At 49.4% G+C, this 11,754-nt stretch overlaps 5 protein-coding genes across 5 annotated transcripts; 4 read left to right on the top strand and 1 right to left on the bottom strand.

Annotated features, from left to right (window-relative positions):
• Positions 1-798: 798 nt before the first annotated feature.
• Positions 799-1,437, top strand: MIND_01194000 (uncharacterized protein; the record flags this gene model as incomplete). Its single annotated transcript, XM_037368450.1, has 3 exons — positions 799-1,164; positions 1,213-1,225; positions 1,277-1,437. Exons 1-3 carry the CDS (start codon positions 871-873, stop codon positions 1,435-1,437), a joined length of 468 nt encoding a protein of 155 aa, XP_037215376.1. The 5' UTR covers positions 799-870.
• Positions 1,438-2,481: 1,044 nt separating this feature from the next.
• MIND_01193900 (uncharacterized protein) lies at positions 2,482-2,926 on the top strand (the record flags this gene model as incomplete). Its single annotated transcript, XM_037368449.1, has 3 exons — positions 2,482-2,491; positions 2,545-2,843; positions 2,891-2,926. The coding sequence occupies 3 exons, from the start codon at positions 2,482-2,484 to the stop codon at positions 2,924-2,926; spliced, it is 345 nt and encodes a 114-aa protein (XP_037215375.1).
• Positions 2,927-2,988: 62 nt separating this feature from the next.
• On the bottom strand, positions 2,989-4,170 carry MIND_01193800 (C-CAP/cofactor C-like domain-containing protein; the record flags this gene model as incomplete). The annotated part of the gene is made up of 6 exons (XM_037368448.1): positions 4,095-4,170; positions 3,902-4,047; positions 3,444-3,851; positions 3,272-3,394; positions 3,065-3,224; positions 2,989-3,005 (listed from the first exon to the last, which is right to left on the bottom strand). Exons 1-6 carry the CDS (start codon positions 4,156-4,158, stop codon positions 2,989-2,991), a joined length of 918 nt encoding a protein of 305 aa, XP_037215374.1. The 5' UTR covers positions 4,159-4,170.
• A 1,905-nt stretch (positions 4,171-6,075) lies between these two features.
• On the top strand, positions 6,076-7,935 carry MIND_01193700 (FAD-binding protein; the record flags this gene model as incomplete). The annotated part of the gene is made up of 7 exons (XM_037368447.1): positions 6,076-6,422; positions 6,474-6,619; positions 6,673-6,682; positions 6,730-7,073; positions 7,115-7,690; positions 7,740-7,833; positions 7,896-7,935. The coding sequence occupies 7 exons, from the start codon at positions 6,076-6,078 to the stop codon at positions 7,933-7,935; spliced, it is 1,557 nt and encodes a 518-aa protein (XP_037215373.1).
• A 578-nt stretch (positions 7,936-8,513) lies between these two features.
• On the top strand, positions 8,514-11,202 carry MIND_01193600 (putative polyol transporter 1; the record flags this gene model as incomplete). The annotated part of the gene is made up of 18 exons (XM_037368446.1): positions 8,514-8,605; positions 8,654-8,708; positions 8,761-8,938; positions 8,989-9,044; positions 9,099-9,124; positions 9,175-9,219; positions 9,265-9,338; positions 9,391-9,447; positions 9,492-9,586; positions 9,640-9,675; positions 9,725-9,768; positions 9,813-10,204; positions 10,251-10,374; positions 10,419-10,428; positions 10,468-10,518; positions 10,566-10,620; positions 10,672-10,751; positions 10,804-11,202. The coding sequence occupies 18 exons, from the start codon at positions 8,514-8,516 to the stop codon at positions 11,200-11,202; spliced, it is 1,869 nt and encodes a 622-aa protein (XP_037215372.1).
• Between the last annotated feature and the right edge of the window lie 552 nt (positions 11,203-11,754).

Raw genomic sequence — 11,754 nt, 5'->3', positions numbered from 1 at the left:
GGCTGCGTGGAGTTATCTCAGCGCTTGGAGATCTGCCCATGGAGCCTGTTATCGTTCATTGCGACAACCAGGGCACCATCTCACTGGCGAATAGCGGCCTCATGAACCCTCGAACTCGTCATATCGCTATGCGCTACCGCTACATCCACGAGGCTATCGAACAAGGCATCATCTCCCTCAAATATGTTCCCACTAACGACCAAATCGCCGACATTCTCACCAAGGCTCTTCCACTCGATAAAGTCAAGCACTTCCGACATCTGCTTGGAGTCCGTAGAGCTTGAGGGGGAGTGTTGGCGCGTGATCGGCCTGGGCGAGATGGGGAGATGAGGAGATGTCGATGGCAGATCCCACATTTGGGATATCGACATTCGCACTGCCAGCGCACGGCTTCGTTCTTCCCTCGACGGACGAACGAAGCGTGTGTATACTTACCTACCTATGTCATTTACCTATGCTCACATTATGCCAGTAATCCATCTATTAGGTACTGAATATATATTGGTTCTTCCCTCGACGGACGAACGAAGCTAATCCATCTATTAGCTTTGCGCTGCCCATCCGCGCGCAACTGTCCGCCAAAGCGCATTTGCTTTAACATGGGCCGTATGGCTCAAGAAAGGTCCTGTTGTTTGTTGACCTCCCCGCAGCGGTCAACGGGATGGCTCATCGGGCAGAGCTCATGGTTCTTAAGGTACACGATGGGGTTAACGAAGAGAGGAATTGTATTGTCGTGTTGCGCGTCAGTATTGGTACGGCAGTAATGGTAGGATGACCAATGAATGTGCCCTTCGTTCGGCAAGTTTGATTTTCGACCCTACAGGCCGCCCCGTCTGTGCAGGGTCCACGACGTGTGGCCAGAGTGCGTACATGCCTCCGCACCGCGCACTGCGGTGGGGGGTTCTGTGCGGACTCGTCCCATCACCAAAGAGATGGTGGTGGTTCGTGATCAACACAGCCCCCCCCGCGCGTCTCATCTTGGAGCGGAATACAGTGCTGGTCCTTCTTGCCGCCTACAGCACCAAAGCAAATGCCGTCGTCGGCACCGAAAGCGGGACTGACCGTATCCCAAATAAGACGCTCAGAGAACAGCTGGAGAAAGACATTGGCGTCACAGAGGGTCCGCAGTGGCATCTGGACGACGGGAGCTTTTTCTGGTACCCAGTATGTGGCCGTTCCTTGGTTTCATTTGCCACTCACTTATGTTCTAAGAATGCTGTCCAGCGTGCGTTTAACGATCACAACCCCCCCTCACTGAACAGTATTATGTTTCCAGAGCTCTTGGAGGCGACCAGTCACGGTGGTGTGGCGCTGTCCCCTTCCTTCGACATTTTTCTGTATCATGGTATTACAATCAAACTTTCCACTTATATCGTTCATCAACTTCAAACCACGAAGCTCAACCAGTTTGTCAAATATTATAAGGTCCACGCCTGAGGGGCGTCAATCGCTGCCTGTGTCCCACGTGGCGCATTTCCCAACCTCATATTTTGCATTTGAACATCTTGGTAAAATGAAAACTCGACGCAGACAACGAAGGGCTGAAGCGATACGGGCGTCTCATGCCAGGTGAGCCAACCATCGTTTCTTTGTCCATCAGACAACACCAGCACTGTGGTTACGGCTCGGAGTAAAACAGATTGCGTCTTCTATTCGCTTTCACTCGGTTCAAGTTGTATTTTTACCGCAGTTTTTCAAAGTGGTGTGCTGCATCATATCCCAGTAGTACCAGTACAAGTTCCAAACGCAACATTCCGCAAGGTGACGACGCCGATAAGTACTTGTCCTTGTGAGATTCAGATCCTGGAAGTCCCTCTGTTGTATTGGAGATGAAGCTGTCGTATGAATAGCTGCAACTCGATAGGTCTGTTTTGGGTTATCGTAGGGATGCACTGAGCCATCCTAAACTTACACTCGGAGTGTAAGCAACGCTCGAGGCAATATTACAGCCATTACTCACCGGGACTGTACTTGGGAAACGCGCTTCTCGTCGAACAGGCGAGCGCCAAACACGAACAGCGCCCAACTCATGGCTGCTTCCATATCCAAAGAGCGTGCTTCATCGACATGCATCTGCCCAACATTGTTGCTCCAAAAGGCGGTCGACTTGCTTTCCGAGTTGAAAGGCGCTAAAAATATAGTCCTGCGATGTCTGCCAACAAACGATGAAGACGATCCCGCTTTCATTGACGACGTCTTGTCGATGCGTACCACCGCTGCATCACTCGACTCTGTTGCTGCCCAATTGCGCCGCAGAGAGACACGACAGTTGAACGTCGGGCGGCGTGCGCTTATCGGTATCTGTCACCATTTGCGCCGTTAGTCCTAGTTCCCAATGACAGGACAACAAATTTACGCATAGACGACGTCCAGTATATAACGACCGACTTTTTGCGAGGTCAAGGCCAAGAACTTGTTTCCACAACCCTCATACCCGCGTCTTTGCGCATCCTTGCATCCTCACTCGTTTAGACAAAAACGATGTCGTCCAGTGCGTGGCACCTCCTCATGTTGCCCACATGAGAGAATTAACACGCCTCATAGACCAGCAGCACCACCAACAACAACAACAATCCCTGCCGCGCGAGATGACGCGCAAATACCTCGACAAAGCCGCCGAGGAAGCGGGCAAGAAGACCGTGGAGTACATCAACGAAAACCGCGATGAACTGGTGGACCAGGCCAAGGAGCAAATTGGCCAGGCCAAGGAACAAGCCCAGGCCGCGATCGACGAGCAAAAACAACAGGCGCAAGACGAAATCGACGCGCGAAAAAAGGAAGCCCAGGAGGAAATAGAGGCCCAAAAAAGACGAGCGCAGGACGAGTTCCAGGCAGCCAAAGACGTAGGTACTGATCTCTGCTCGTTCGTTTGACTTATCATTGCGTCCAGAACTTCTTCAGCAATCTTTTCAAATGTTGCTCGTAGATATTGCGCCGTGTATTTCAGCTGTGTAAAATAGTCGCAAGAGTAATAATGTATTTGAGTGTTTAATTAACTGGGGCTTCTGCGAGAATGCATCATGAGCTATATGACGATAAAGAGAGAAATTCGGGAAGGGCTTACTGGGTGGAAGGAGTGATGCGAGTTGTTCCGCTACTTCATTCTCCGTTTCGAGTACTTCAAGCGGCCACTGAGGCATGATTGAGTTCGTGTCAAACATTTTCCAGTTGGGCGATGGGGTTGGCTTGATATGGGAGAAGTCTTGAACCGCAAGAACGCCAGGCTGGGATCCAGATTGGTGAATGATGTAACACTTAGCACCAACTTAACCTTATCTTGTCCTCCAAGTGTCGCAGGGTAGCTTGAAAACCGAAGTTCTGAGCAGTGTTCGATGATGGGATTGGATGAAATGGAGAGATGTATGTCGACGAGACTAGAAGTGTGCATTCGGAACTGTGGCCGAAGTGAGATAAGCGCGACTGTTTGAGGGAGAATCAAATACCTGGTGACACCCAACAACGACAATACAACGACGAAGGTCGTGCAGCAGAACACTGCCGGCAATCTCCGGAAGGAGCAGAACCGTGTCGACCAAATTACGCATATGCAACGCGGAGAGTTTGAGAGGAATTGAAAGAAGGTTCACGATGCACTGATTCAGGTCCGATATGGCGAGGTCGGATGTTTGCGCGTTGTCAATGGGTAGCGAAGTATGCGAAATATATCGGCGGGTGTAAGAAGACAAGGTCAAATTGGTTGTCGCAGGTTCGGGTGGGGGTAGGGAAGGCGTCGGGGCTGATTGGGCTACCGATGTCGAGGACGTTACTGGCGCTTTTCGTTTGAAGGAGAATTTGCTCTTTGGGACCGATCCGCGGAGATCTTCGAGAGACTTTTCCAAAGATTTCACCTGCTACTTGAAGCCATCTCAATGTCTTGTGTGAAGAATGCTTGACGACATACCAGTTCATATTGCCGCTGCGCATAGTTTGGAAGCGACCCCGTCGCATCTGCCAGCTGTTTGGCAAGTTTGGCAAGGTCGAGACTCAATTCGGAGAGACCATCCGTAGTGAGATTGCTTTTTGCCTCGTCCACACGCTGTGTGAGCTCTGCTGTGAGTTCAAGCTATGATGTATCAAGGAAAGAATGTACAGACGAGTGTGAGCTGTTTGGAATTGGATTTGAAACTCTTGCGAGAATGACCAAGTGGTTTCCGCCATCGAACGACACGGTGATCACGGTGTGACACTATGTGACTCGTGTGCTTCTTGCCAGATAGGCACTGGTGCTGTACGAGTCACGGCCCATTGATGGGCCGGCCCCAAAACGGCCCAGTGACAAAAAAGTTGCCTTCGGGCAAAATCCAATGCGCCCTCAGGGACGAAATATCGTGCCCGAGGGCAATATTTTATGCTCCCTCAGGCATTTAATTTCATGCCTGGAGGCACAATTTCTGTTCCCTCAGGTGCAAGTGCATCGAACCTACAGTACATTATGTTTTGCCCCTTCAGTGTAAGTTCTGGTCACTGTAGGACAGCTCATTCTTGTTCCTGCAGTGAGTTTTGTTCTTTCCCTTCAGTAGCAAATAAAAATGCCCTCAGGCCTATCATTACTTGAAGAAACTGAGATGAATTCAAGTTACTTGTAATATAAAAAAAAGCTACAGTTCAAAATCCTGAAGCAAAGCACTATAGGCAAGTCACCAAATAACAGAGAAACAGCATTAAAACCAACAAGAGCAAGATGCTATAGGATAGGTATAAATGGTTTGTACTTTGGCCCTACTGATGTATATGATGATCTAAGAAATCCAAGCTGTAATTAATTGAGGACATTTTTAACCAGTCTGATACAACTGAATGAATTATCCCTTCATGAGATACATTGTGTTATGAGCAGAGAGTGGCTTAAATGAGTTGAAATGACATGTTATTTAAATTGCCTTTTTTGGAACACATCACCATCCCCAGAGGTACTTATACGATGAAAATGCCTATAGTCAAGTTTTTTTATCCTTCAGGCACAATTATAAGTCCCTTCAGGTATAAATTGCAAGATGCCTTCAGGCAAGAATGAATGATGCCTATAGGCATGAATATTAGCCTGTTTGTGCAGAGCCACCAGAGGCCACCTGGTGGCATTTTGGCTGTGTGCTGCCTGGTGGCTCTGGTAGCTTAGACTAAATTGAAGTCATGCTACCATAAGATATTATAATCATCACATCATTCTCTTCTACTAACTATCAACAGTAATCCAGATATGCTCACAGAAACGTACAGAAGGTATTATAACCCCCACTCCACCTTACACGCTATTGACAGAGTCTGTAAGCGTAGTATGAGTTACTCCATAGCTATAGCAGGCAAGATGGAATATAATATAAGACTTGTCAGAGCCACCACAGCTGTAAGGGGGACATGTGATGTGACAGCTGTGACTGATCGCGTGACTGGTCCGTGCGCAGATAGCCCTGTACTTAAGTAGTTGGCCGTGGGGCTGTTCCCCCGGCTTTGGTATCAACTAGGCACCTGGACCCTCATCCCCTGACAACAGCCACCAGAGCCACATGGCAGCACACAGCGAAAATGTCACCAGGTGGCCTCTGGTGGCTCTGCACAAACTCTCTATTGAGACCTCAGGTGCAAATTTAAGTGCCTTCAGGTACGAATATAGGCACCTTCAGTCACAAATCAAATGTCCCTTCAGGCAAAATCAAAAAAGGGGGCCGTTTTGGGGCCATTCGCCCGATTTGGACGGCCGTTTGTACAGCACTGGGTTTGGTCTCCTTCTTGCCAGTGTGCCTTTATGTATGTAGCGGAAAGTATTGCACACAGCCAAAATAATGTCTTCCACGGTTCTCGGCTTACGGCGTCGATACCAGCGGCTGCTAGCTTCTGATGGGCCAATCTTCCCAATTTACACTCACCGGTTTCTCGACTGTATGGCGAATCTCTCGTTACTCGTATTGAAAGGTCTTGCGACTCCTCGGCATCACGTCTGGACTTCTATCTTCGTATGGATTCAGCCAGTTCTCGGTCTCCATTCTCCATAGTCCTAGTGCCACCTCCCAGGCCTGTCAATGCAAGCAAAGCTGAGCTTAAAGGCCTAGCTCAGTGGTTTGCTCAGGATCCGACGCTATGTTTTTTCGCTCCTGCCTTCTCCTCAAGATGTCTCTTTTTGCAGCGCAATCAGTGGCGGCACTGCTCCCCGCCGTCAACCAACTTGCTGCTCGTACAGCCGCTCTCGCGGCCTGCGCGGAGCTGACCACCCTCTTGGGGCCATCTATCGTCAAGTCGTCTGGGGCGGAGTACGAGCACGCTGCTACAAATGCCTGGAATCTCGAGAACTCGGAATACTCGCCAACTTGTATCGTCTTTCCCAACACCACCACACACGTCCAGGTGGCAATGACCGCCATATACCACGCTGAATCAGATTTTGCCGTTCAAGCTGGCTCTCATAGCGCGATGAAGGGGTGGAACACGTAGGTGTCGTAATATAGTGACCGTCTGTCGCATATCTCACTCCCTCCCAGTGTTCAGGATGGCGTTCTGATTATTTTTTCGAGCATGCAAAATGTTGCCTACGATGTGGCTCAAGATACCATAATTTTAGAGCCGGGAGTTCACTGGCACGATGCCTATGCCTCCCTAGAGCCACATGGAGTTGCTCCCCTCGGAGGTTTGTCGTCACGGACGGTACAATCTATTCATTCTAACTCCTTGTACTCATAGGTCGTGCGGGGTCAGTTTTTTTTACGATTTGGAGTCCTATTCTCAAAAATCAACCAGAGATATCGGCATGGGGCTGCTTTTAGGTGGCGGTCTTTCATGGCTCAGTCCTTCTCACGGTTACGCCGCCGACATGCTCAAATCCGTCGACGTCGTTCTTGCCAACGGCTCACTTGTAACAGCAACCGCTGGTAACGAGCATTCAGATCTGTTCCGAGCCCTCAAGGGAGGCGGGAACCGCTTTGGAATCGCCACTCGTTACGAGCTGTATCCAGTACACACCGGCACCCAAGAAAACAAGACCTATTTCGGAGGAACCATCCTGTTTGACTCGAATGCAGAGGCTCTACTCAACGCGACAGCAAAATATGTCCGCGAAGTCAATGATCCTAATGCAGGCGAGTGTTTAATACGCCTTTCATTCCTGCGCTAATGTTTCGTCTAGTTATTCTAATGTCTTTTATCAATGCAGTCGCCGGCAACAACATCTCCCCTCTCTATTTCCTTTGGGCGTTTTACAAAGGTTCTGAACTGCCCACAGAAATCTTCGGAGACTTCCTAGCCATACCGTCAGTCTTCTCCCAACTCGGACAATTGAGCTACTTTGAACTTCAAGAAACACTCGGATTGGCGAATGAACGTGGCCAGATACAACATTTTGGCGCTTCGGCTCTAGTCGGGGATGAAACGTTGTACCTGAATGCATTCAATCTCTGGAACAATTTTACCACGGCACACAAAGAATTTTTCAATATGACAACTTTGGCATTTACGCCTATTCCTGAATCCCAGATCCAAGCGGGGCTCGCTAGAGGCGGCAACATCATCCATGCACCTCATGGTCAATTTGCTGCCGTCCAAATATACGAGGCGTTCAACTCTGGCATCACCGAAATCCCCTTGAGCGTCCAAACGGCCATCGGGCAGCTGATTGAGGGGTCTGTAATCCTTTTCTTGGACCCTCAGACGTCACTCACGATCGACGTTTTCAGAATACCTCCGTCCCCTGGTTTGCCTCTTTGTGACCGCATATCTTGTCCGATAGAAAGATAAGGCTGATCATCGTCCAGATCTCAACGAATGCGACCCAGACCAGCATGTCTTCGAGAGCTACGGTGACTACGAAATGCTGAAAGACATCTATGCCAAGTACGACCCGATCAGGTCAGCGTGATGCCGTGGTCCGCACATGACAGGCTCAACTGAATTCATCACGCTTTTTATAGATTTAACGTTCGGCATTGCCAAGGTCCTGTTGGCCTGTAGCTCGCGTGGTTTTGAGACTTGGGTATGCTGGTTGACTCGGCTTCGAATATTTTCGTATACCATCTCTCAATCGACCAGTCATAAAGTTGTCTTGGACTTCTTTTTTCACCGCCAGCTGATGATTCAGAAGTCATGGGAAAAAGATGACGCCCAACACCGCGGTTTGATCTTCTTTTCTTCCCCTCTACATTCATTTTAGCGGGGCGCTTGCGTTGCCCCGCCGTAGAGTATGATTGCTAACTGCCTCGTTTGAGCCTTCTTATCATACGCAAAGGTCGTATCGCAGTTTTCAAGCACCAGTTTATGCCTCAGAGTTGGTGGGTTTGCTCGAATTGTGCATTGGAGCGACTAGTTCATGCAATCATTGTGTTTACTGACAATCTAGACGACCGGCTCCACCCCCGCAGATGTCGTACCTTCTCCAGGTTGTAACACATGGATACAGAAGAAGCCCCACTCTGCCGCGCCAGCTGTCGCCAATCAAGGACCGGACTGCCCTTTATAAACCAGCGCGATCTTGAAAATTTTCCCGAGGTCTTCTTCCCCCTTGACTCGTGCTCACCAAACGACCTTTCACTATGTCGGACGACGAGAAACAAATCGAAGGCAGCAGCGTTGAACACCATGAGACGCAGAATGCTGAAGGAATGACGAATAATGTCAACGCGAGGTCTGTTTTGTTCGTCTACGATAGTGCTTCAAGGCTTATTCCAACTAGGATTCAAAACCCTCTGCATGGCATTCCTCAAGAGAAGCTGCTAGCTCAGGTCGAGGTGCGTTTTATTTCAGGCTTATGTGGAGTTCTACTTACGTGGGTGACCTAAGGCATTCGCTCGCGAACGGGAGATGGAGGATATTCTTCCGTCACTGAAAAAGGGCGCTCTCATCGCGCAGAACCCCTCCGGGTTTGAGAAGATTGCGATGCTTACGGAAGAAGACCGGACCGTCATCCGACGGGAAACAACTCACAAATGGCACCAGACGAAGGCACTGTATTACACTAGTCGGTGCTCTCTCGCGCACTTTCTTCCAACCAAATTTACCATTTCTCAGTCATACTCTGCTCCATCGCTGCCGCTGTCCAGGGTTGGGATCAGACTGGCAGTAACGTCAGTTTTCAATTGAAACAGCATGATCGTACACTGACTTGTATGCATTTCTAGGGCGCAAATTTGAGCTTCCCGGAGGAGTAGGTATCACTGATCGGGCTAGCAGTGAGCTAAACTAGCTATCTTTTAGATTCGGGATTAGTCCTGAGGACCCAGACCCAGTCAAAGCTAGCAGGTTCGTTGTTTCGTGACGTCATACTCGCTCTGACCATGTCAATAGGAATCAATGGATCGTTGGTGTGGTGAACGCAGCACCGTACATTGCTTGCGCTCTTTGCGGTTGCTGGCTTTCAGGTACGTAGCCATGATTCCCATGGAATCTAAGAGGCTCATTCATGTTGCTCAGATCCAATCAACCATTTCTTGGGGCGACGGGGGGCCATTTTCATATCGGCCCTTTTCTGTGAGCCAATATATCCAATCCGAATGCCGACTCATCCCATCCAGGCTTCTTCCCCGTTATTGGTTCTGGATTTACGCGAACTTGGCAGGAGCTATTCGTCACCCGTATCTTAATGGGCATCGGAATGGGTCTTAAAGCGGTGAGTTTCTTGTCGTGTCTTATCTTTACCATCATTTGAACTCTACTTTTAAGGCGACAGTACCAGTGTTTTCTGCGGAAAATACACCAGTGAGCATCTGACCAGCTGCATAACATCGCGTCTCAACTTGTCCTAAAGGCGAATATCCGAGGAGGGCTTGTCATGTCATGGCAAATGTGGACGTGAGTCTGTTCTGTTGCGTCTAGGCACGTTTAAATCATTCTAGGGCGTTCGGCATCTTTCTCGGGTTTGCTGCCAATTTGGTGTTCTTCCAGATGGGTCGACTCGCATGGCGATTTCAACTCGGCTCCGCGTTCGTACCTGTTGTCCCCCTGCTCGTTGGCGTATACTTCTGTCCCGAGTCGCCTCGATGGCTTATGAAGAAGAACCGATACCGTGATGCTTTCAAGTCGCTTTGCCGGCTTCGCAACTCGGAATTGCAGGCGGCGCGGGATCTGTACTACGTCCACCGCCAGCTGGAAGAGGAGTTCAAGGTCATGCAAGGATCCAACTTCTTCACCCGCTTTATCGAGCTGTTCACCATCCCCCGTGTCCGCCGCGCTACTCTGGCTTCGTTTGTTGTCATGATCGCCCAGCAGATGTGTGGTATCAACGCGAGTCTTATCTTATCGATTTGACCTCTCGGAAGCTAATTGATTCCCAGATTATCGCCTTCTATTCCTCTACGATCTTCCAACAGGCCGGCTACAGTCCATTGAGTGCATTGCTGGCATCTTTCGGATTTGGCCTGGTCAACTTTGTTTTCGCAATTCCTGCCGTTTGGGTATGTTTGCATAGCTTGACCATCTGCAAAAGCTAACGGGATGAATAGACTATTGACAGTAAATACCGTTGTGCTTTTTGGAGTTGATATTGATTAGCTCCCAGCTTTTGGCCGGAGAAACCTGCTCCTGTCAACGTTCCCCAATATGGTTTGTCTCGCCGTTATTCCCAGCTGTTTATCTGAAAATGTACTCAGGCGTGGAGTCTGTTGGTTGCCGGTTTCTGCTTCTACATTCCCAAAGAATCACCAGGTAGATATTCGCTTCCTCCTCCGCATCGGTTTGCTTGATCAAGTTAAATAGCCCGGACACCACTTATCGCCCTGTTCATCTACATCTTCGCCTGCTTCTACAGCCCTGGAGAAGGGCCTGTCCCCTTCACAGTCAGTCCGCACGTTCTTACCTGGATCCAAGGCTGACAACAAGCTCTACTAGTACTCTGCAGAGGTCTTCCCATTGACCCACCGTGAGATGGGCATGAGCTGGGCTGTTGCAACATGCCTATTCTGGTCTTCCGTGCTCTCGGTATCATTCCCGCGTCTCCAAGGCGCCACGGGAAGTGTCGGAGCCTTCGCATTCTACGCCGGCTGCAACGTCGTCGCGCTGGTCATGATATTCTTCTTGGTCCCCGAAACCAAGCAACGCACACTGGAGGAGCTCGACTACGTGTTTGGGGTGCCCACAAGAACACACGCGAGCTACCAACTCAACAAGGCGCTGCCTTACTTCGTCAAGCGCTACATCTTGCGCCGAAAAGACGTCACCCTGGAGCCGCTCTACAACTTTGATGAGGTCGAGTCGATCACGGTTTGGGAGAAAGGCGCAGGACACTAAAAGACGGTTTATCTACGCTTTCTGTATGAACTATTCAAGTTATGATTGTAATGAAGTGATTGAAAGTACGATTTAGACTGCCCCGAAAGCGGTACTTACCCTTCAATTGGTTGCACTATTAAAATTATGTTGAACGACTGCTTTGACCTCCTCAAAAAGACGTCGATCACAAGAAGTGTTGTAAAAGCGTCGGATTTGATAGTAGATACTAACGATTGAGTAAACCGTAATACTAATATTTGATCATGAAGCCGCTTTTGGGCCACAATTGCTGAACATTAAAGGAAGGCAAACAGGCATGCTTATCGTTGGCATTAAAAAGTCATGATTACGATGACCTGCTAGCTACAAATGTAAATCACCAACACGAATCTGAAGCACAGCAAGTTCTTTCAAAGCATCTATCGGAGCACAAATTCACTATGCTGCCGCAAGGACAGCACCGCCGTCAAAACGGCCATGGTTCCAATTCACGCGGCCTCCGCGAAGACACATTTCGAGCCAACGATTTCGTGGTCCCCCGATAGAACTATAGCACGCCCGCGCGTACAC

This window comes from Mycena indigotica (genome assembly GCF_014461135.1).
Source record: "Mycena indigotica strain 171206Taipei chromosome Unknown Mind.scaff0011, whole genome shotgun sequence".
NCBI classification, from domain to species: Eukaryota; Fungi; Basidiomycota; class Agaricomycetes; order Agaricales; family Mycenaceae; genus Mycena; species Mycena indigotica.
Note: the sequence above shows the minus strand (reverse complement) of the source record. Positions and strands in the feature narration are given on the sequence as shown.